Source organism: Vidua macroura, chromosome 3 (assembly GCF_024509145.1).
Source record: "Vidua macroura isolate BioBank_ID:100142 chromosome 3, ASM2450914v1, whole genome shotgun sequence".
Lineage (NCBI taxonomy): Eukaryota > Metazoa > Chordata > Aves > Passeriformes > Viduidae > Vidua > Vidua macroura.
In genome coordinates this window covers 35,068,187-35,092,070 of record NC_071573.1, presented here as the reverse complement: position 1 = coordinate 35,092,070, position 23,884 = coordinate 35,068,187, and the positions used below count along the sequence as shown (strand labels likewise).

At 40.6% G+C, this 23,884-nt stretch overlaps 1 protein-coding gene across 3 annotated transcripts in view; it reads left to right on the top strand.

Annotated features, from left to right (window-relative positions):
• PLCB4 (phospholipase C beta 4) overlaps nucleotides 1–23,884 on the top strand; it is a 166,336-nt gene that overhangs the window by 92,227 nt on the left and 50,225 nt on the right. For all 3 annotated transcript variants that reach the window (XM_053972206.1, XM_053972205.1, XM_053972203.1), the window contains exons 6-17: nucleotides 2,095–2,174; nucleotides 2,719–2,772; nucleotides 7,942–8,023; nucleotides 8,727–8,827; nucleotides 9,463–9,520; nucleotides 14,278–14,386; nucleotides 17,260–17,470; nucleotides 18,056–18,149; nucleotides 18,710–18,789; nucleotides 19,239–19,323; nucleotides 22,265–22,355; nucleotides 23,460–23,555. In XM_053972206.1, the coding sequence (XP_053828181.1) occupies nucleotides 2,095–2,174; nucleotides 2,719–2,772; nucleotides 7,942–8,023; nucleotides 8,727–8,827; nucleotides 9,463–9,520; nucleotides 14,278–14,386; nucleotides 17,260–17,470; nucleotides 18,056–18,149; nucleotides 18,710–18,789; nucleotides 19,239–19,323; nucleotides 22,265–22,355; nucleotides 23,460–23,555 (1,141 nt within the window). The remainder of the gene's footprint in view (nucleotides 1–2,094; nucleotides 2,175–2,718; nucleotides 2,773–7,941; nucleotides 8,024–8,726; nucleotides 8,828–9,462; nucleotides 9,521–14,277; nucleotides 14,387–17,259; nucleotides 17,471–18,055; nucleotides 18,150–18,709; nucleotides 18,790–19,238; nucleotides 19,324–22,264; nucleotides 22,356–23,459; nucleotides 23,556–23,884) is intronic.

The window sequence follows — 23,884 nt, the reverse complement described above, 5'->3', positions numbered from 1 at the left end:
TTTGCAGTGAATATGCCACTGACTGGTTGGGTCAGTGTTGGAAGGCTGAGGAGTTTTGAAGGGCTGCAGACCAATGCAGGTCATACAAGGATAAATGTTTGTGTGTGACAGTGTTAATGCAGCAGGAATGTTGCATTTAATTGATTTAAACAACAATAAAAACAAACACCCCAACCAAACAAGCCAAAAACCCCCCAAACCCAAAACAAACAAACAAACTAACTAACTAACAAAAAAACCCAAAACCCTCACAAACCACAAATCCCAAATGTAGGCAGTTGATGATAGTTGAATTTCAACAGTTCTAGGAAATTGAAGTCTGTGTAGGATTTGTTCAGGCGTTTACCCTGGAATTATTACAAGCACCATTCCTTTATCATCTGAGGTGAGGGAACATTTGTAGGAAAAGACAAGTGTTTCCTAAATCTGTCAGTGGTTTCTAGTTATATCAGTTCTAATAAATAATATTATCTTGCCCCATGAACCTTGCTTGCTTTATCTTCCTAGGCAGTCCCTTCAGCTTATGACTACAAAGTCATTTTACTCATGCAGCTGGAAAAAGGGAGATGGGAGGGCAGACTCATACTGGGGGATTGTTTTCAAGGCCAAAAACACACCTAAGAAAACCCCAAATGCTACCTTTTTTTCATAAGTGATAGTTCTGCTTTTCAAATTATTCTCAGACACACACTTGATCTCTTTAAATTAATATTTCATGCAGTACTTATTTAAAAGGTAACTTAAAAAAGAACACTTAAGTATTAACACATATCTTAATAAGTGACTACTTTTCCTAAAGCAAAACAGATTTAATATTTCATGAGAACAGGGGTCTCCTTAAGTGTGCTGCTTATCTGTTGAATTGACACCTCAGAGCTTGTTTTAACCCCAGGGATTTGCTGCCTGCAGTTTACAATATGCCATTTCCCAAAGAGGTTAGTGCTCCTCCAATATAAATCATGATTTTTTTCATCTGTCTTGCAGATGTACAGCACTCATTCATGAAAAGAAAAATACACTCATCTGCATCTATTTATGAGTGTCATATTCTGGATCCTGCCCAAGTCAGCTCAAGCTGCATGCACAGCATTTGGCCAGAAGCAAAAAGCTCCTTTATTCCCAAGGTTAATGTTTAGCAGTGGACCAAATCCCATCTCAATTCCACCAGTGTAAATTATCAGTTGAGTAATCCTAGTGTTACAATGGCATAATTGAGATGGAACTTGGCTTATAGCACTGCCATTTTTTTTCCTCTTGCCATGGCCTTTTCCTGCCAGGATTCTTGCTGAAATCAATGGGAGTTCATGTCAGGGCCTAAGCCTTAAGCTGCTTCTCTGCAGCTCTGCAAAGTCGGGGTGCAGGCTACAGCAGAAAAATAGATCCCTGGAAGAGGAATTACAGAAATAAGTGCTGTAATGCTGCTGTTGGCTGGAAGTCATCCCAGGGATTATTTGGAATGCTGTGCATTGTAAGGATGAAAACAAGCAGGGCTTGAATATGTAACAGGATGTTACAGCAGTTGTTTTGCCTCCTCTAGCTTATTGATCTTTTATTTCATTCCTTTTCTAAGCTGGACCAGTGAAATATGTCCTCACACATTGGATGATGGTGCTCAGCAAGAGCTGATATTGCTTCCTGCCACCAAAAGGGAGGCCAATGTTCATACAGGATATAAATAGAGGCCTCAGCATAAATAAATATCAGCTCAACAAGAGCTGATATTGCCCCCTGCTACCAAAAGGGAGGCCAATGTTCATACAGGATACAAATGGAGACCTTAATAAATCAGTTAGTGGATCACTTGCCTTGGCTGGCAATAAACTGATTTATTGGCACTGCTGATACTACATGTAGCATTTGAAAGAATGGAAAGCACAGTCCCTTTGTCTAGTGGAGGATGAGTAGTGATGGTTAAAATGGATGAAATGGGGATGGGCTTTTCCATGGTATGGGCTGTGACGTGGGCAGTTTTTTCCTCAGCACAGGTTATTAACATTACCCATGTCTCCAAGAAGGAGCCTTCCCCCAAGCCAAACTTTCCTACCTTTTCTCTCGTCAGTTTTGCTAATTTGGTGTTGTTTTTGTGTTTTTCAGCAATGGGTAGAAGGGCTTGGATCCATCATACATAACTTTAGAGCTAACAATGTCAGTCCAATGACGTGTCTCAAGAAACAGTAAGTTACTTTCTTTCCTCCCCTTTCTCGTTTCTTTTTCTCTCTTTGTGTTTTCCTTGTGGGAATTGGAAAAAATGCTTCTCATAGTCTGACATTTACAAAACAGTGTCAGAAAGAAAATGGTGTTAAATGAGTTAAGAGCATGTCTTTTATTGAGACAAAAGATGTCTCAAGGCTATATCTGGCACCTGCCCAGGAGAAATTACAGGAGAATTTGTAACTGTTCATTTGATTTATTGTAGTGTATGTTCTAATTATTGGCTGGTTTGTTTTTTCCTTGATGCATATGCAAGCAAAAGCCCGTCAGACTTTCTCATCTTCACACTGGTGTTAATTGCTGTACTGATTTTTTGGGCTGCTTTTTGCCTTTACAGTTAAAGAACTACCCTACCTCAAGCACTAAAAGGTTACAGAAAAATGTTTTTATTGCAGAACAATTATTTGTTTGTACTCATTTAGCAGACATGGCAACAAGTTAAACATAAGTATCTAGACCCCAATTTTAATAAATAATGTTTTAATAATATTTAATTCCTAATTTCAGCTGGATGAAGCTGGCCTTTCTAACAAACACAAATGGGAAAATTCCAGTTCGGAGGTAAGCACATTGGGGAGCTCTATGTTTTTTCACTTCCTAGTTCTATAATTTTAATAAAATTCTGTGGCTTAATAATGGAATATAATATTAATTTTATTACTAATACATATGTAAGAGTAAGTACAGAACTAGATAGTCTTATCTGCCCTCCTTGGTAAGCTAGGCAGGACTTCTTATCTGCCTAATAATTTTTTTTTTGCAGTCCACTGTAATGAAGATATGAGTTCTTCTAATAGTTTTCAAAGTCACCTAGAGCTAAGAGCATCAGATTTCTCAGCCTAACATTCCTCAAACCCTGGGATGAGTTTTTCAGTTGTAAAATTTGAGAAAGTACTTTAAAAAATGAACCATAAAAGCTTGCAGGACAGTTAAGTAGAGGTCAAAAAAGTACTTTTAAACTTCAGTTCCTTGTAAAAGAGACGTATATGCGTCTGCCAAAAATGCTCCTTCTTTTATAGGAACCCCCAAGATAATATTTTGTTTTGTCCACATGGTAAATGAACTTGTTGGGTTATTGTTGTTGGGAACAGCAAAGCCAGAACAGCATCTTTCCTTCTGTGCAGCTATTAACTATTACAAGTTACTGGTTTTCAGTCCTTTCTGGCTAGGCAGTAGTGCTCCCCCCTCCTGCTCTAGGACTTCATTCTTGCCCATACACTGAGCTGCTTTTCTCTTCATAAAGTACATGCAAACCAGATTTTTGGGGCATGCTGGTTTTTCAAAAAGAGAAAGTCACAGAAGGAAGCAAGAAGGAGGACTTTGTAAGATAAGCCCCATACAACATGTTTTTTTCTAAGGGAGGAAAAAGGATTTTGCATCTATAGAATCTGCAAAAAAAAAGACAAAAGGCCTGCCATGCTGCTTTCCTGGTTTCTTTAGCTTCATGACTCAAGTGACACCTTGACAGTGTTAAAGCTGCTTCAGTGTGTTCATCTTCCAGTTCTCACACGGCCAAGTCCCTGCTTATTCCTCAAACTCAGCTGCTATGAAGCACCTCCTGTGCAGGAGTCCCATGAGGAATATCATCAGCCGGAGGGTAATGAGGAGGGAACAATACCACAGGGACAAATCAATTTTCAGGACTTTACAGCTTTATGCCTGTGCTTGAACACAGAACCCTATTCCACAGTATGAATTTATAGTGTGCTAGCTTGTCTGAAACTGTTTCAGCCTTTAAATATTTTACATCACATTTAGTGAGGCATAAATTCTGTCTGTTGGGCTGCAGCATACTGATTTGTGTATGAAGACTGTCTATTGCTTAAAAATCCAGTTCACTGGGTCCAGTGTATTAAATCTTTACATTTGAATTTGCACTATTTAGAGGTTAACATAGATCAGTCCCTAGCAGTTTAAGGTATTGTAATAGTAGACTGCTTGTAAATTCATAAGGGATCTACTATTCCATGGAGCTGAATCTCCTTTACATCTGGACACTCCAAGGAATGTGCTATCTTGGTCTGGGTAAAACATGGCAAATTTTTGGGGCTCACACAGGAAGTGGGGTGTCACCCACTCAAAGGATGAGGAGAGGTGTCAGTGAGAAGAGCAGTGTGAATGGAGGAGAGGAAAAACCAATGTGCTCTGCAGAGCTGCATGGAAAAAAGGCGAGCCAGGGCCCTGACGTGGGATGGCAAGGCCATGGGATTGGCCTGATCCAGGAGGAGATTCTGATCCTGGAGTGGGACACAGACACCCAGGGGTCAGCCTGAGATGGGGGCATTTCACTGCCTCCCCCTTCTTCCATGAGCCCTTCATGAAGAGAAAGGGAGAGATCAAGAGGAGACAGGAGGAGGGAGATGCATGAGGAAGGGATGTGTGTCTGAGGAAGGCAAGCCAGGGAGCCCTGGGAAATGTGAGCTGAGTGCCTCTGCCTTGCAAGGGGCACCAAAGTTTCACATTTGCCCCCCAAGCTTCCCCCAGTACCTCTTGCACTGGTGTAAACCACTGGTGCTTCCCCTCCAGCTGACCTTTCCCTTTTACCTGTTTTAAATCCACTGTTATTTATTCAGCCCTGCTTCCTCATCCTCCTCCTTCTGCTGCCAAGGGCTCCTGTAGCAATTGCTGTAGCTCTGGGGATACAGATGGGAGGGTTCCTCTCTCAGAAACAGAACCCCCGGCAGGTCTGTTCAGCCATAGGAATGTGTATCACAAGATCCACCTGTATTTCATTTTTACACAGAAGTGCAGTAAAACACCAAGAGAAAAAAAAAGCCTCACCTGCAGAATCAGAGCTCCTTGCATTTCTTCCCAAGTTTGAAACAAATTTTGCAACTGTCACTTTCCCCATAGGGAATGATGAGCCTTGAGGAGGTGACACTCCTCAGGCTGTTGGTGGTAGATGCCATAAATATTTTCCTGACTCCTTGAATGTGAAGTTGGGAGTTGCAAAGTCACAAAGATTTTTCTCAAGTTGCTTTTGGATTTTAATGGATTCTGGGGCGTAGGTCTGTTGCTATTGATGTGCTGTGTTTGGGAGAGAAGAAATTCTGGCAGTTAGCAGTGTGAAAACCTTAGGAGAGTAACAGTTTTGCCTTTTGGGCTTTGATAAATTTTAGCAGTCTGAGTCTAGAATTACATTTACAGCTCTTGCAAAGACATAGCATTTGTAAGATATTTTGTATGTTCGGATTTTAACACTACTGTAACAGATGAGCAAACAGGTCAGCGTTTGTAAAGGAAAAAAAAATCTACTTGGGTTCTTCAACTTTCTACTGGCAGAAAATACATTTTCTTTGTGAGTGAGTTGCACCTGTTCATCTAGAGCCTGGTTAGAAATTAGCTTTGCTCAGACTGTGCTTCTCCCTTTGTATCACTACATTTAAAAGGATTCAAGCAAGTTTAGGTTCTAACTATGAAAATACATAGTAAAAGAAGAAAGGGCTAAACTATGACAAATGAACCTTAAATCTGTTTTTCAGTAGTTTAATTAAGATAATTTGAAAGTAGAGTTTTTTAAAGTGTATTCCATATCAATTACTCCAGAGCGTCTGAAAGAAATCTGTTGCAATACTTCAGTGTTGGTTGGAAATCAAATTTAGATAATTTCTTGTACAGTGTAGGCAGGTCAAGCCAAGCTGATAAATTTACTGGAGCCATGGTAGAAGATTGATTTCCATAGGTTGTGGTGGCTTGATTTTTGAGGTGATGGTTGGAAAGTGGTGAAGGTCATTTAATCCATCACAAGCACAATAGAGTCATATCCCTCAGTTCCAGAGTTGGGAAGTATTTTAAATATTTATGAAGAAGTACACAGGCACGTTAGCATGAGCCCCAGACTACTGTAGGTGGAACATGAGGAGTAAACACCTGTAGGTGTCAAAATGAATGTAAATCTGCTAGGATGAAGTCTCTTCTGATTGAAGGAAAAACAGTTTTATTTGCAATAGCCTCGGCAAAATAAACGTGTCGTGCTGTATTTTTACAATCTTTTTTGATTCATGCAATCTTCTCTACACTGCTGCTGTCATTACAAATTACTGCTGTGTTTGTTGTCAGCTTTTGTGAAATAAAAAAATACATTTGGCATCAAAAGTAAGTTCCCTGCGGCCATGGAGTCTTGGCACACATCTGATTAATTGCTTACACCAATATTACGTGTTTTACAGGACATTTATTATTGGAGTCCAATTCATTATAAAAGACATAGAAATTTACAGGGTTGGAAATAGGTTGTAAATTGTAGAGTTAACATTACTCTGTGGTTTAGAATTAGAAGAAAAAATAGATGCCTGAGGATTTTTTTAAGAAACAAGTGCCTAGAGTTATTAAACTCAGTCTATATTTTAGTGAAAATATCTTGGTACTTATCAGCTTTGGAAAATTAAACAGCTAACTTAGATGCCTAAATAGGGACATAGAAATCTAACTGTTGTAAGGACCCAGAAGGACGAAAAACATGGCTAAGTTTTGTTAAAATATTTTTTAATCATTTAGATATTTTCACTTCCTGATCTTAATTTTATTAATATGAAAATATTTACATAGGCAGTTTAGAGTGTTTTGGAGAATAAAACAACCATGAATTGCTATGGCAACAAATAGCAGCCACAATTTGTTTCATGTCTCTTGCCAAGTGAAATTATTTATTATGCATGAGATTAACTAAAAGTCTCAGCAAATGTTTGTCTCACTTGATGATAAAGAGCAGCACATTCTTACCAGCAGCCATCGAGTGTTTCCCAGTGTGCAGCTTTTGTTAGAAACACATCTTGGATGCAGACTTCAGTTTCTCTCTCCAGATGAAGACACCAAAATCAAAGGGTTGTGGGTTGTGGGCATTCCAGCTCAAGCCCTAAACAGAAGGCAGGAGAGCTGTCAGATTTGGATCCCCCCTTTCCAGACCCAGAGATTATTCTGACTCTTCTCAAATGGAAACAGAAATAGACCACTCTCCTATTAATCACACCAAATAGCTGCATTTCTGTGGGATTTATCTCATTCCAAATGAAACCAGTTTGTCAGTCGTATGCATGGTGAAGTCATGCTTTGGGAAGGAGCAGGACGGTCATCAGTTTGGTGGAAATATTCTAGTGGCAGCTGAGAGGGTCTCTGTGCAGCATGGCTGGGACAGGGTATTTATTCTCAGTGGCTGTGAGGTGAGGGAGCATCCAGAGGGAACGCTGCAGCAGGGAATGGGATTTGGCATGTGCCTGGGAGTCTCTTGGTAGCAGCAGCTGCTTGAAAATGAAAGAGGAAGGAAGCTGCTTTTGGGAACAGCCCACTGTACCTTGTGGAGGCACAGTTTAATGCCTGGGTGGAAGGGAAGTCACTACAATCAGGAATGACTAGAGACACGAGTCTCCTCCCTCGGAGAATCTACTGCTTTCTAAACAGTCATTTGTACCAGCACACAGCTTAAAAGAGCAAACAAAAGAGTGCTTTGGATGGTTCTGTACCCCAGTGTATTGGGGGGGAAACGCCTCTTTTGTTCTGTTTCAATTCATTATTTTGATGTATTTTCTGATGGCTGGCTTGCAGGCAGAGCAGTGCTGCTCTCTGGAGCTCAGAGCACTTCTTCAGCTGCACTCTTACTTGGAAGCTGCTTACATTTATCAATTGAAGCCAGAGGAAAGTGTTGGCAGTGAAAGCAAGAGAGAGAGAACTGATTGTTTAAAAAGTGACTAACATTTCTCTGTTTTTTTTTCTCTCCACTGTTTTTTGTTTTAGCATAACCAGAACCTTTGCATCAGGTAAAACAGAAAAAGTGATTTTTCAGGCACTGAAAGAATTGGGTCTTCCCAGCGGAAAGGTATTTAGTGGCTGTGAATAACTGGTTTTGTTTACTAATAAGGTGATGACTCATTCACGTTCGTAGCTGTAATCGAAGTCATTTGCATCACAAAAAGTGTGCCTATTGCGTGCTACTTACAAATCACTGGAGGTTGTTTACTAGAGCCAAAATATAATTAAATCTGTATGACACAGAGGTCCTTAAACCTCTTAGAGGAGGCTTCCCTTCTTTTCTGTCACAAACTACCTTTTGTTCATTTATGCTAAGTATATGAACACAAAATATGCATGTAATTGATTTTTTGTTGAATTTCTTGGACTCCTCCTGCTTTTTGTTCCACTCCCTTGGAGAGCTGCTCTCCAGCTCTGTCCCACTTGCAGTGGGAGCCTCTACCAGCAGCCCCTGTGAGGTGATGGCTTGAACTTTTTTTGGGTTTGGATTGGGTGTTTTTAAACTTCAGAAGAAAAATAGATTGTTTTCCAGCTCTGTGTTTATGTAGAATTGTTGTTACTGTGAAGTTAGAATACAGTCACATCAAACAACTCTATGATAAAGATGAACTTAGAATTACTCTGAGAGAATAAAAAAGAAATCAGGTAAATTTATACTTGGGAAGGAGCTAAACCAGTTCTCAGTTGCTTTTATCTGATATAAGATATTGTGGGAAAAGAGCACATAAGCTGTCTTGTCTGGATAAATGTACCTTTGCATTTCATTGCAGAATGATGAAATTGAGCCTGCAGCTTTTACTTATGAGAAATTTTATGAGCTTACCCAAAAGATATGTCCCCGAACTGACATAGAGGATCTCTTTAAGAAGATGTAAGTTCAAATTTAATATAATCTTGCTTTAAAGACATTTTGTTGTATTTTTAGTCCATAACTAATAGTAACAGAACACTGTAAAATTTATCTACCCTTGAATCCTAGTAGTATCAGCAGTACTTTAGAACAAGCTCCCGTCTATGTTTTACCCCTTCCTCCCTTCTGAGACTATTAATGTAAAAGTTCACTCTGTATTTTAGAGCAACTTTTACATGAGTTAGAGGAAGCACCTGGAACTTTTTTTTTTTTTTTTTGCATTGGCTTTACTAACTACTGTAATTTTTAACTTGTTCCTTTAGGTGATTAACACAGTATGTGAACTAATTAAATTAAGTAAGAAATTTGAAGTTTGAAAAGTTTCTTCATCCAATTTATTCTCAGCTGGAGGACTTACATGTTGTTTTATGATGTAATGTTTGTTCAGGGATAGGAGGATATGTTGTGGGAGATATACTGTGCCAGGCATAGACAATTAGCATGTTTTCTGTGACTGTTCATTTTGAGATTATACAGCTACATTCAAGTAGAAAATAGTAGGCGGTTTTAAAAATATCAACAATGTCAACATGTAAATCATACCTACTGTAGCATCATGTACAAAAACTCACATTCTCTAATAAATTCCTTTTCAGCAATGGAGACAAAACTGATTATTTAACGGTAGACCAATTAGTGAGCTTTCTAAATGAAGTAAGCTTTTTCATACATTAACTACCATAAAGTCTGTCTGCAGTGGCTTGCTTCTTCCAACCTTCCCATTGCATGCCCCGTGCTGTTATTTGCTGTGCTTCTGATCCACTGATCTTTCCATTGTGGGAACATCCAGGTGAAAAAATCAGCTCCAGCCCTGTATGCTGTTCTACTTTCTACATGCTGGCCTTGCAGCTGCATCTGTTGGTTACTTATTGCTGTGTTGTGGTGTGTGTCCTGTGTGTTTTATATTTTTTATACTGTTCCATTCCACTAAAATACACCCAGTATTTGATTGCAGGCTGTTATTTTACCTGTAGATCCCAGCAAAATATATCTACTACTCCTTCTAGAATAGTAGAAAAACTGAAGTAGGTGTTTATAAACAGGGATTTGATTCTCCTCAGCAGTAGTATTTCAATCTGTTACAAATCTAAGAGCTAAGAGGATATTTTAAGAATTTGTATATGATTTTTAAAATACCATGCATGCAGAATAGGAGGAAATATTTTTATTGCTGTATTTCCAGAATACAGTTGTTGGCAGAAGTATTTCTTAAAAGCATCACGAGTGTATGAGGTAGTTCAATAAACAGTGTGGGCTTGTCTCTTTTCTAAAGCACAGTAAGTTATAGCAAACTGCCTCCTTTGCAATTCCAGCAATAAATGCAGCATGTGGATTTGACGAGAGCACACCCATGGAAAACAGACACATCCCACTTGGTTTTTTACCAGTAGATTATTGTTATTCTGAACATGGGAAGCTGCCAACCTCACTATGTGACATTTTTAGGTGCATTTTCAAAAAAAAAATATCTCTCCATCTAAACTTGTTGCTTGTCCATCTAAACTAGTTATAGTTCAATTTTATATATGTTTATATATATGCATGTGTGTGTATTTTTATTGGATACTTCAGTCTGAAGATCCAAGCTGTAAGTTCCCTATATATCAAATTTTGAATATAATTTTATTTTTCAGTATGGAATGTGTGCCTTACTCTTCACTAAACCTGAATTACTTGTAGAAAGGGTATTCAAAAAGAAAAGAGAGAGAGAAGATTAACAGCTTGATTGCATAATTTGGATTACACAGGCTTAATCTTACTGCTGTGAGACATCCTTTTATCACAGCTATTTCCACAATTCAGTGTCTGAATGGTTGCAGGGCTGGGGTCAGAGCTAAGGCTTGTCATCATTGCTTCTGCATTGAGGAGAGAAAGGACAGTGTTGTGATTTAAATGATAAATTATCCCGTTAAAGCACCTCATCCCCCAGTTCACCTGTAGTGCTAGGTATATTTTACTGCTTGAAGCACACAGCCCTATCCCCACTTTAAATCATGTTAGCTTCTGATTTCTTTAGTGTCCCTCTTCATTTTCAGGTAAATTACTGTTTTATCATTATTTTATAATTGATCTCTAATTGTTTTAGTTAAAAGTGTAGTTTCTTGAAGCCTAAACTTCTGAAGAAAAGTTGCCAGCATTTGTAAGGTCTCCAGTCTCCTATCTCCAGTTACTATCTATAGTTACTCCTATCTCCAGTAACTGATTGAAAAATTGAGTTGCTGTGCTCTCAATTTTGTGTGACTTTAGCAGTTCTTTTTACAGAATTAGAAACATTATTTTATATAGGTAAATATAGGTAGTATTGGGGGAAAATGCATCTTGTTGACTACATTCATATTGACAAAATATATTTTGCAGTTGGAAATCCTGTGGTTGGCCCCTTTAGCTGGGGACCAGAGCTGGGAAAAATTACTCAAGTGTTTTTTTGTAGGGTAAGACATTTATTCTGGTGACTGAAACCAATGCCTTTGGTCTGTGTCGGAGGTTTTTTGGTCTCCAAACAGAGTTTAAAGTTTCGGTCATAATTTGAAAGGCACAAAATGACCCAGAATGTGCCTCCTGAAGGGATCATTTCTGTCCCCTTGGCTACTGGCCAAGACTACAATTAGCAGTGTTGTCTAATGCTGGCAAATATAAAAAGGTTATTATCATTACATAGGAGAGGGGAGCTACTTGGCAGAGAAACTCTTCATGAGACTCTTTAACTTAAATTATTTTGAAGTAACCTCCAAGGCATGCTGCAGAAGCTCTAAGTGTTATGGGTTTTTAAGAGAGCGCGAGAATATGTTACTGGGTATGAGAGGAGAGTGAGCAGCTTTCCTGGAGTTTTTCCAAACTCCTGTCTCTATTTGACTTTTAAATGCTGCTGGCTGACAGATGATTTAATTGTGCTTCAGTATTAAAGCTTCTGGGAAGTTTTTAAAAACTTAATTGTTGTCATGCACTAAGTATTTTGTCAAGATCTCCTATTTTAAAGTCAAATTTTGGAGGAAAAAAAAAGGAAAGATAGTAGAAAAAAAGGGTCTGAAATCACTACCACTGAGATTTACTCCTGCCGTTCATTTACAGCAATAAAATAACAAGGCAAGTAACAGTTTAAATGGAATTTTCAGTAGTCTGACCAGCACTCATCCATTCTTTTGGGAGGCAGGTATGGGGAGATCCTTTCCTATTCCCAATTCCTTGCTCTTCCTCCCTGTCTCTCCTCCACTTTCTTCCTCTTCCTCCCTCCTTCCCACTCCCTCTTTCCGTCCCCCAGCTGTTCATATCCCCAAAGGGCCTTCTCACCACTCCTAGGGCAAATGATGGTTTTAGGCAGAACTGGTTTTAGCACACTTTGAGCTGCTGTGTGTCTCAGTCTGTACCCACTCCAAGGTGCTGGAGGCAAGCTGGGGAGGCCAAATGAGCTTTTCTCTCTTTGCAAAACCCTCTGGGCACCCTTTCTCCCCATGTTTTTAGTCAGTTCACCCTCATCTGGCTGGGAGTGCCTGGTGTAAGGGTGCCCTGTCTGGTAAGGTAACCAAAACAATCAAACACAGCTTTTTTGCACATACACAATTAATCCTGGGGCATGTTATCTTTTGAGATGAAATTTCGCACTTTAAGTTTTGTTCTGCTTTTGTGTCACAAGTTCCCTGTGCCACCAAGCTCCGTGGTGCAGAATGTTTCCCCAAGAGACACTAGAGAACATTATCACTTTTTAAAAGCAGATCTTTATCAGTTGCCAAGTCTATTTTTTAAACAAAGTTCCACTGGAGGATCGATGATGAGCAATGATTACTGCTACCGGAAAAATATTTGCTCTCAGCTCCTGATAGATCTAGGACTTTTTCTCAAGAGGAGACTTTTTGCTTTATCCCATTTATTTTCTTCTGTTTGCTCATTATTAACTGTAGAAGAAAGTGAGTGGGGAAGAGCCCTTTTCCTGAGCAAAGAACCTTCCCTACTATTTCTGACCATTTTTGGAGGTAGTGTATTGTCACTAAGGGCATAAAGCCTTGTCATTTGTCACCATGGAGCTGTTGCATGCCATGTTGTGGTGTTGTTGGTGTGTGCTGCTGAGCAAGTCGTGTCCTGCATCCATCTTCTCTCGTGTGGTGTTTGATCTGAGTGTTCCTGGGCATCCCAACAGCCCCTCTGACCTGGACAAACCTGCTGTGTTTAGATGCTGCAGACTGCCAGTAGCATTACTTGAAACATCCCTCCCTAACTGCATGATTGAGTTGGCATTGGTTGTAATTTCTTGGAATTAATTAAGCACACACACCAATGGATTGGTTGTAAGAAAAGAGATTGGATTGGATATTACTTTTTGTACATGAAAAAAAGAAAAAATTGTTTAAAAAGTTTCCACATAAGGAATTACAGCCAATGCTGATAGTTCTGTGTAAGCCACGTCAACACCATCCTGTCCACTCCAAATTATTGACTGCCAATATGGGGGTGGCCTGTTACATCTCTGAATTCTACTGAAACTAAAGCTTGGAAACTGTGCACCTTCTGGGGTAAAAGAGTGTTTTCACAAACATATTTATTTCTTTGTTTTGATGCATCTGCTTACATGCCGCTACTCCATCAATTCCGGTTTTAATTTTCTTTTAATGGAGAATCAGGCACACAGTGTGCAGCTCTAATGCAGCATGGAGAAAAAGCCAAAGTTACATAGCACACTATAAAGTGAAAACATACTAATTCTGAATTTTATTAGTCTATCAGAAATCACTGCTAAATTGTACCTAACGTGACATATATTATGAAATTCTAATATTATAAATTATTGTGAATTAAGAGATGATGCTGTGAAATTCTTGTGCATATTTATTCCAAGAACCTATGCTGGTTTTTGAATAGTTAAAAACATGATGTTTCCACAATTCACAAATAATCATCCAGTACTTGCATATTTCTAAACTCGGATTTCAAATTCTGTATTTACAGTATAGCTTTATTTTACTTTTTTGCTTTAGCTGTAGATATTGTGTAAGACTTGCATTTTTGCAGAGGTGATTACAGTGCCACCAGTCAAGTCTGTCACTTTGCAAAAAGAAGAATGAGAGAGAGAATTTACAAAGGGACATATAGCTCTTTATTTTCAACATCTCATTTGCACAGATTCCATGTGCAGTTATAATTTTCATGAATAAGCAAGAGTAAGACCAGTTATATGATTGCATTGGATTTTTCTTTTTAAAAAATATTTTTGTGATCAAACTGCCTAGGTTTCTTATGAAAGATAAAGTTCATTTTCAACCTAATGCTGAAGTTGCTGTTGAACAGTCTGTAAATTTTAGGGCTGCTTTTTTTTTTTTAAATGTCCACTTCTTTCTTTCTCATCTGCAGTAATGAAATGCTCTTGGATGATAGCCATGCACAATATTGTTTTGCTGAATTCTGTTGTTTTCTCACCTTAGCATCAACGAGATCCTCGGCTCAATGAAATTTTATTTCCCTTTTATGACACAAAAAGAGCAATGCAGATAATTGAGACATATGAGCCAGATGAAGACTTGAAGAGGAAAGGTAAATGGGGGAGGGAATTCAGAATTCATTGGGTTTTGGGCATTTGGGGAATTTGTTCTGAAGTATTCAGACTTTTAAGAGGGAGTTTACAGTCCCTATGGTCTGGGGACAAGCACTTGTATAGGGTGCTGGACCAGGAAACTGCTCTGCTGAAAAAAATACCTCCCCTTCAAAATCAGATTTTTTTAGAAGGATTATGACCCTGATCCAGGTGAGTGTGGGTGCAAATCCTGATAGGAAAGGGAGAGGCTGGGATTGAGTAAATACAGAACAGCAGCTCCTTCCAGCAGCAAGGCAACGTGCACATGTCTGTGGTCAAGGTCAAGCTCTGCAAAGTACAGATATTGTGCAAAAATAAAAAAGAAACTGCCATACGCATCCACCTCCTTATAATATATTCCCTCTAGTGCCTGAGGGCAGCAGCCTGGCTCAGAACAGGGTATTTTATGTGGGTGATCTGAAAAATGTTTTCTCCGAGCAAGGCTTCAGGAAGTACCTGCAAGCCATTCTTGGGCTGCTCATGTCCTGAGCTGCTGTGAGTGTGGGAGGTGTCAGGGGCTGAACTCAGTTCCCAGTTCTTACCCATTTTGCTGCAGCAGCTGTGTTGGGATCAGCTGCAGAAATGAAACCTGTTGCTTTCCCTGCCCTTTTCGCTGGGCTGCTGTTGTGACAAGCAGAGAGGAGACTGCAGCTTTGCAAAGCCCATCCTAACAAGAATCCTCTTGCACAGACATTTAGGCTCATGGATCAAGGCAGAAGTATTTATACTTCCAGCAGTGCTGCAGCCTCTATGGGTGAGGGATGTGCAAAGCAGGCAACAGGAGGAGGCAGCATCTAAGCCCAGTAAAGCCTGAGGCTCTCCCTCCATGTCTAAATGAAATAAACTCTCGAAGTATTAATTGATTTTTGTCAGCTCTATCCCAGTTGATTTATCATTTTTAAACACACTCATCTTTGATTCTTGGTGCTAGTGTATTCTATTTTAAACATTTTCCAGCACTAGGAAGGTGTGCTAATGTGGTTGCCACCTGTTTAGGATGGAAGGTGTAAAAACATATTTTCTGAAGGTGGAAATAAATCTAAAATTGGAAAAAAAATTCAACCATGGCTAATTATGTAGCCTCTTTGATTGATTTTTATTTCTATTAGGTTTTCAATAAATGTGGAAAACCTTTTGCAGGGATGAGTTTAATGAGTACAAAAACAAAACAGTAGAATCCCCTCTGGGTGCTCCTCCAGGGATCTCAGCAGGGGCTGTTCTCTTCAGCTTCTTTCCCCTTCTTAGATAAAACTTTGCTATTGAGCAAAGTACTTGAGGACAACCTTTCTTTTCCTTTTTCTTTTTTTTTTTTCTTTTGCTAAATGATGTAGTTTAAGAAACAAGGCTGACATACAAAAGGCAGTAGCAATAAGCAGGTGACTCCTCCTCAGTCACATTTCAGTGACAGTAGTGAGTAAAGCTGAACAAGTTAATGCTGGGCAGTTCAGTAACCAGAGTCTGCTCAGGAACACTACAAACCCCAGCAACCCTGGTGAGAAATACAACGTCTGAGTTGCTGAACACACAGAGCTCTGTTAGGTTGCTGAAGTCTCAGCTGTGTTGTGTCTAGAACATCCATCCAGCTGTGACATTTTTCCACAAGATCATGCACTGGGAGTGTGTATCATCTGACATATGCTGTGCTGCAGCTTTAAAGTACGTGGTGATAACAAAAAACCATTCTTCAAGTCGAAAAGTCCCTTTTGCCCCCTTTCTTTCATACTCAGGATCAGTTGCAAGATCAGCTGAGATGACCTGAGTAAAACATTCTGGAGTAGTTCACCTCTGGCTGAGACCAAGCACAGAAAATGTAATCTCCAGTAGAGGATTTTTCCAGAAAATTAGAAGTAGAATGAAAACTGGGATCACTCCACTTCTCTGTATAAGAGAAAAATAGACTTAAAGAAAATAAAAATAGGACTTCTGCAACCTTGCCTTAACAATAGCTGAGTGTTCATAAATTACTTCAGAGAAAGCAATGTCAAAATTAGTGCCAGGTAATCATTCCCTGCAGCAGCTCTTTGTGAGTAATCCCTTCTTCCCTATCACAGATAATTTTCATTTTTCAGACTCTTGGCCTCTTTAAAACTGATATTGCCATACTAACTATTCATAATTTGGTTTCACTAAAAATTATCCCTCGATTTGTACTTTTTTATACTTTATTGAAGCATAGACCAGCAGACAGATAAGAGAGAGGTGTTTTGAATTTTGTGTTCTGAATTCCTGTATTCCTTGTCATTGTAGATTTCTGTTTTCATTTACAAAGGTATGAACATGTATTTCAAACAGTAAACTGGAAGGTATTTTAGATTTTCCTGATGTTTTGTAAATGAAGCACTGCAGAGATTTGCAGGTACCCGTCCCCATGTTTCTGTCAGTGGGGAGCACTCTCTGCATAAGCTGGTTGACAGTGATGTAGTACAGGACTAAATATGAAAGGTGGGAGGAAAGGGCCACAGAAGCCTCCTCCGTGCAAGCTCACAGTCCCTGACTTTAAAAGTCCCAGAGATCAAAATTGTTGGGACTGTTCTGAGTAGATGTCACTACCTCTTTGCCTTCTTCACCTCCTTTTGCTGCCTTAGTTCTGCTGATGGTGAGTGCTGGACCTCAGGTGTTGAACTGGTGAGCACCTGGTTTTTAATTTGGTTATCTGGGAATGTAATGGCACGTTTTGCACCAGCTGCTAGGCAGCCTGGAGCAAAGGAAGGGGAGAGCTGCTTGCTTGCATGAACTTGTGTAAATAACAGGTTCTATGCTGGAATTCTTGCTCTGAGTGCTGTGGACTCTAAATTCCTGGTAGTAATTCACCATGCCTTCTCCTTCCTTCCAGGTGTCATATCCAGTGATGGGTTTTGCAGATACTTGATGTCAGATGAAAATGCCCCCGTTTTCTTAGACCGTTTGGAATTGTATCAAGAGATGGACCATCCTCTGGCTCATTACTTCATCAGCTCCTCTCACAATACCTATTTAACAGGCAGGCAGTTTGGGGGCAAGTCTTCAGTGGAGATGTACAGACAAGTGCTTTTGGCTGGATGCAGGTTGGAAGCAGAAGATAATCCATATTTGTGAATCTAATACTTTAAAAATAATGTACCTTCATGTTGATATCTTGTACAAGTGAATGTGTAAATATGGTAGTGTGGCAAATGAAAACACATGTGTTTGTTTAAGAATCTTATTTTTCTGACAAAAGTAATTCCAGTCAGAGGAATGTAGAAATCGATATAGGGAGAGAGTTTATGAGAAAGTTAACAGAAGTTTGATCTCAGAATGACAGCTGATGAATTTCAAAGGGCTTTCTGCTTTTAATGACAAAATGTATATGTTAATGAGAATAATGAAATTTGTGATTTCCTGCTTAATTTCTTGACTTAGTAGAATGAGAATAAGAAGTGTCACAGTGCTAAAGACATTATTGTCCAGATGAGAATATACTGACTCACACATGCCATATTTAAGGTGGTATATTCAAAGTTCTAGAAATAACACATGTACAGCTTAGAAAGAGTTGTGCAATGCCCAAAACTGATTTGCAACTTACTGCTCTGACCATCACTGCTAAAATATGTCCCAGGTAGCTCACCTGTAATAAAACACTAATTTTATTTTCCTTGGATCTTCAGGTGTGTCGAGCTGGACTGTTGGGATGGCAAAGGTGAAGACCAAGAACCAATAATAACCCATGGAAAAGCAATGTGCACAGACATCCTTTTCAAGGTAAATGCCTGGCCTCTACACCTGGCAGCAAAGCCCAGGAAAATCCAAGCAGGGCAGCCTCCCCTCCTCAGCACTGGAATGCTGCTCCTGTGAGATGCACTGACATGGGCAGGGTTTCTGGCCCAGACTTTGGGGCTTATTCCTGACTTGCACCACCCACCCCTGTGCTCCATCTGCCTTCCCACAGAACCTGCAGGAAGCAGGCTTGCTGCTTTTGCCCCACTTCTTCACATCCTGGGGTTCTTTGCACCACAGAATAAATATCTTCTTTGTTGTCTGAGAAGTTCCTTAGCTGTGGAAAAAGCCTGAAGATGCAGGAGTTTCTGTGGGAGTAGGAATTCTCCCATTGATGGCTGTGGGTCAAGGTGCCATGCTGCTGCAGGTGCAGGGAGGTTGTCGTGGGGCATCAAGAGCACAGGGGTTTTTCTGTCTCTCTCTTCATTTGCACATTTAAGACATCCCTGTGTTTCTAGGGGTGGGGTAGATAATAAAAAAAATCCCTTTTATTATGTTTTTTATTGATCCATTCTGACTTGTATCCTGTTGTTGCTTTTTTGCAGGATGTAATTCAAGCCATTAAGGAAACAGCATTTGTTACGTCAGAGTACCCTGTCATTCTTTCATTTGAAAATCACTGCAGGTACATAGTGCCCGTTTTTAATTTTTAAATTGTGCATTGTCTGAGAGAGATTATATAGTTTAAAATATGATATGATACTTGGAAACTGGGAGGGGGGTAATGCAGGCATACTGAATGTCACTTAATATACCATTAATATACTAATCAATCTTTATGTAGCTTAATAATGACAATATTTTTATCTGTGATAAAGCTCTGAAATGTGTTTGGATGTTCCATTAGCTGTGTGAGATTCAGTTACTCTACTTTTTTGGTCTTGTTAAATTCATCTATGTCAAATAATAGACTCTTATTGACAGTATAATTACAGTAAAGTAATACTTCTCAGTTGATACAAAGTGGGCAGTATAATATTTGGGATGTCTACATTACTTAGCATTATTCTTTTGTGCTGAGTGATAGCAATTTCTTTTTTATATTTAAAAATTAACTGGCACAATCTTTTCCAGCAAATATCAACAGTACAAGATGTCAAAATACTGTGAAGATCTTTTTGGAGATCTCCTGTTGAAGCAGCCTCTAGAAACACATCCAGTATGTTATATTGTGCCAGTCTCTCTATTTTTGTATTAGTTTTATTTAAAAGATATTATAAACTGAGGTCATATCACCTTTAGTGCTGTTCACTGCCAGTCCTGTGCTTTCAGAAATGAGTAGTGGTTTTGGGTGGTTGTGCTTTTTGGTACAAACTTGTCTTTATCTGATTTGTTTAATCTCTTCTGTACAGGGCTCTGGCAAGCAGCCTGGGGAAATCCCCCTCCTTGATGTGGGACATAATATCAGCACCTACATAAAACATACCACATGCATTGTCTTTGCAGGTCATACCTCTCTCTGAAATTGCCAGTCACTGTTTAAAACCAATTCATTATAACAATTACTTATAAATTGCATGGTCTCAGCTGAAGAAACCTCTTCTTTCAGCTGCATGTTGCATGTTTCATGCTCCAGGTCAGGTCCTGCAGTTCAGGTGGCCCCACTGGTGCATTAAGAATTAAATTAAGCACCAAGAGTTCCCTGCAGCCCCACTTGGGCTGTGGAGTGCACTGTAACAGGCATGCACTTCACTTTCCTGCATGGCAGGAGAAAACAACAGACACTCCTTCACAAACACAGTATTTGAGACTTTACGGCTCGTTACACAGTGCTTGTTGCTCCTCCTCCAGACCTTCCTTGCTCCTTAACTTGGGCTTGCTGTGTGCCAGCCATCACCCAGAGCCTGCAGAAGCTCTTGCTCTGGGGGACCACAGCAAGAAGGACCCTGCCTTACCTTTCAGTAAGGGGGGCTCCTGGCATTGGCACCCTTGGAGCTTTGCTTTTCCTGGCTTTCCCTGCACATTGCAGAGGCAGCAGCACACAGGGCTTGGTCAATGTCAGGTGTTTGACCATATCACTCTCTGCAACTTCCTGAAGGGTAGCTGTAGTCAGGTGGGGTTGGTTTCTTTCTCCAGGCAGCACTGACAGAACCAGAGGATACAAGCAGTGCCAAGGGAAATATAGGTTGGATATTAGGAAAAAGTTTTTCACTGAAAGAGTCTGGAATGGCCTGCCTGGGGAGGTGGTGGAGTCACCATCCCTGGATGTGTTTAAACAAAGCCTGGATGGGCACTCAGTGCCATGGTTTAGTTGAGGTGTTGGGGCTGGGTTGGACTCGATGATCTTGAAGGTCTCTTCCAACTCAGTGATTCTGTGTAAATTCAGTGAAAAGTGCATCCCAAAGAACTAAATCTGCAGTGACGTTCACAGGACGCTGCCACGCCTCTCACAAAAAGCTCCCAGCAGCTCTCTGGGAAGCCTAAACCAGAGCTGGCCAAAGGCTGCCATGCCTCAGGACCCCGAGTTTAGCCTCAGCTGCCTGTGCTCCATAGCACTGCTGAGCCCTCTGCATTCTGTGTCCTCTCCCCCTCGTGGGTGAGTTCAGTCCCCAGCTGCTCACAAACAGAGGCAAACACTGCAGAGATGGCAGAAGCAGCTCGGAATGTGTCCTTGGCAAGAGCTTGGATCTGATAACCTGGGCCAGTGCCTGAGGGAGGCAGACTTAGCAGAGACATGGCACTTGGCTGGAGCAGATTTGGTTTGAAGTAAAAGCAAATATTTGTCCAAACGGGCATCCAAGTGTGGCCTTGTCTGGGAATGCAGCCTGGCAGAAATTAGCTCTGCGGCACTGACATCTAGTGGAGTTACAGCAAGTGTGATCATCCAACCTGCTCAAACTCCCTGCCTGGGTGGTGTGCAGGACCCTTACCTTCCCACGAGGAGGTTTTCACCCATTCCCCTGGAGCTGGGTTGATATGGTGGGGTTTTTTGTTTGGTTGGTTGGTTTTTGTTTGGGTTTTTTGTTTGTTTGGTTTTGGTTTTTGGTGGTTTGTTTTGTTTTGTTTTTGGTTTTTTTTTTTGCTGGGTTGTTATTTGTCACCTCTGCTGCTTTTATTTGGTTTCAATTTGTGGTGCTTTGTTCTTCTGGAGTGCTGCTTCTCTCTAGCTCAGATTTGGATTAAGAGATAAGAATATCTGAATAGTTCTTCTAAGAATTGTCACTTTCTACTCCTGTATCATTTAGGCTTCACTGGAAACCCCAGTCTTTTATGGTGCTAAGAATGCCAAGTTGTGGGTTCAATCTCTGTATGGGCCATTCACTTGAGAGTTGGACTCCATGATCCTTGTGGGTCCCTTCCAACTCAGAATATTCTGTGATTATATCAGCAACTCCCTGAATAATATTCTTAGCAAGCCTGAGGTGGGGAGGGTGCTAATTACCTTACCCAGATCTTTGTTTCTTAGCCTCAATGATGCAATGGGGCTTAAATCAGAGGATTTCATACTTTTCCTCTTTTCTGAATAATGTTTTTTCTCCTTCCCAAACTGGAACTTTTATTGATACTTCCTTGTGTGTGTATGTGTGTGTCCCCTTTGCCTTTGAAAAATACTGAATTTGTGACCCTACTGGCAAAACCAGTCCCCATTACCTAGGTGAAGACTGGGTAGCTTTCCATGCCCCAGTGCCAGTCCATTTCCACTCTCCAGGTGGGTCACTGCAGCTCAAAGGGACCATAAAAGGTGACTTATTTAGAGATCAAATGATAGCAGACTGAGCTGTGGCTTGGGCTGTGTGAGCCACAGGGAGGGAAAGCAGGAATTCCTCTGAGAGGAGGTGCAGGTCATATCCACGCCCCCTGCTAGGCAGGAGAGACGGGGAAATGTTTAGAGCAGTGCAGCTGAGGCTGGCACAGGCTGGAGACCTGAGTGCTGGCTTCATCCAGCAGCTTTACCTGAGCACAGCTTCCCCCTGGGACAAGGAAGAAGGAAAGCAGACTGTGGAACTGCAGTCACACAACCTCCTGGGGCTGTGCCTGAGGCGGCGCTGTTCCTTCAATGCCCCTTGGTGTGGCTGTCCTAAAATCCAAATCCCAAACAGGGGCAGAGGGGCCAAATGGCTGTCGTTATTATTGAGCATTTTCTTTGAATTGTTTTACAGCTTGAACAAGGTAAAGCCTTACCATCTCCTAATGACCTCAAAAGAAAGATTCTCATAAAGAATAAAAGACTGAAACCTGAAGTAGAAAAGAGTAAGTAACATTTGTCAAATACTAATTAAACAAAAGTCCAGATCACTGCAAACAGACTTTGTTACCAAAGTTTCCAGATTGTTTGTACTTTAGTGTTGGAAGAATGGGAATTATATGTAAATAGCATTTGGTTTGCCCTTGTGTTTCATGTGAGTGCCAGTCTAGGCCTTGATATCAGCATGCTGCACAGGCACAGATAGACCCAGAAATGTAATCCTGGGACTTTTATCAGACTGCTGGTTGAGCTAAAATGTAAGGCAGATAGAATCTCTTGTCAATTCTGCCAACACCGGTCTGTTTGCATTGCTGTGTTCTTCCAGGATAAGCATGAAATGAAATGGAATTTCAAATTGCTCTTTTTGCTGTTATTGCCAGTTCTGATATTTATCTCCTTTCAGTAACAATAATGTTGCTGTATTAGTTCCCAGTATGGCTGTAATGATAAGCCCTGGTCCTTCTCCATTCAAAGATAAGCACCCAGACCTTGCACTGGCTTCAGTTATACATGGCTGTGCCCCTCCTGTCTAACTGAAGTGCACATGGAAACAGTTGAAAATCCAAGCTCTTTGCCTCCATTTGCAGCGATCAAGCACTGAAGAGGCAGGTGTCTGTTTATCCTGTGAGGAAGTAATGTGCTTACTCCAAAGACCTTTGTAGTCTATGGAAATTTAGGGGGAATTTCTTCACAGCATGGGAATAGGCTGACCATAGAGGTGGGGGAGTCACTGTCCCTGGAGGAGTTTAAGGAAAGACTGGATGTGGCACTCAACCACTCTGGTTGACAAAGGTGGTGGTTCAGTCAAAGGTTGGATGCAGTCTCAGTGGCTTTTTCCAACCTAACTGATTCTGTGCTTCTGTGAAATATTTTCCTTAACTTCAGTGAGCTTTGGACACAGCCCTTACTGACCTCTTTTCAGATCTAACAACAGTCCGGGTTTATTGATGCTACTTTGTAACACTTTGTTGCCAACTGAAAAGTCAGAGGACTCATTAAACAGAATGATCTGAGGATCAGGGAATCAGTTGTGATGGTTCTCTTATATTTCTTTGTGCTGCAAACTGGTTATATCATGACTAATTTAATTTCATTTTTCATATTAACAGAACAGCTTGATGCTCTGAAGAAGATGATGGAGGCTGGGGAAACTGCTGCTCCTGTAAATATCCTGGAGGATGATAACGAAGAGGAAATAGAAAGCGGTGAGGGTTTCCTGGAGAAGGGCTCTCAGACCTTGCCTGTGGCAGATTCCAGGGCTGGGTGCTCCTTTCCCACATGCCTGTGCTCTGTGGCAGCAGCTCTGGGCTGAGTGCAGAGCCATCTGTACAAACCCCAGCCTTGCCATCTCACCCCAGGCAATTTTAACTCCCATTTACTGGTCAGAAGTTGTGTTAGAGCACCAACCAAATCAGATTTTCATTCTGTCTGGCAGAAGGAGACTAAGAAGTTGTGATCTTTGTTTTGAAAACACATATTGTCACTGTGTTTAACACTTGTGTCAACATCAGAGGGGATTACTGAATTATACTTT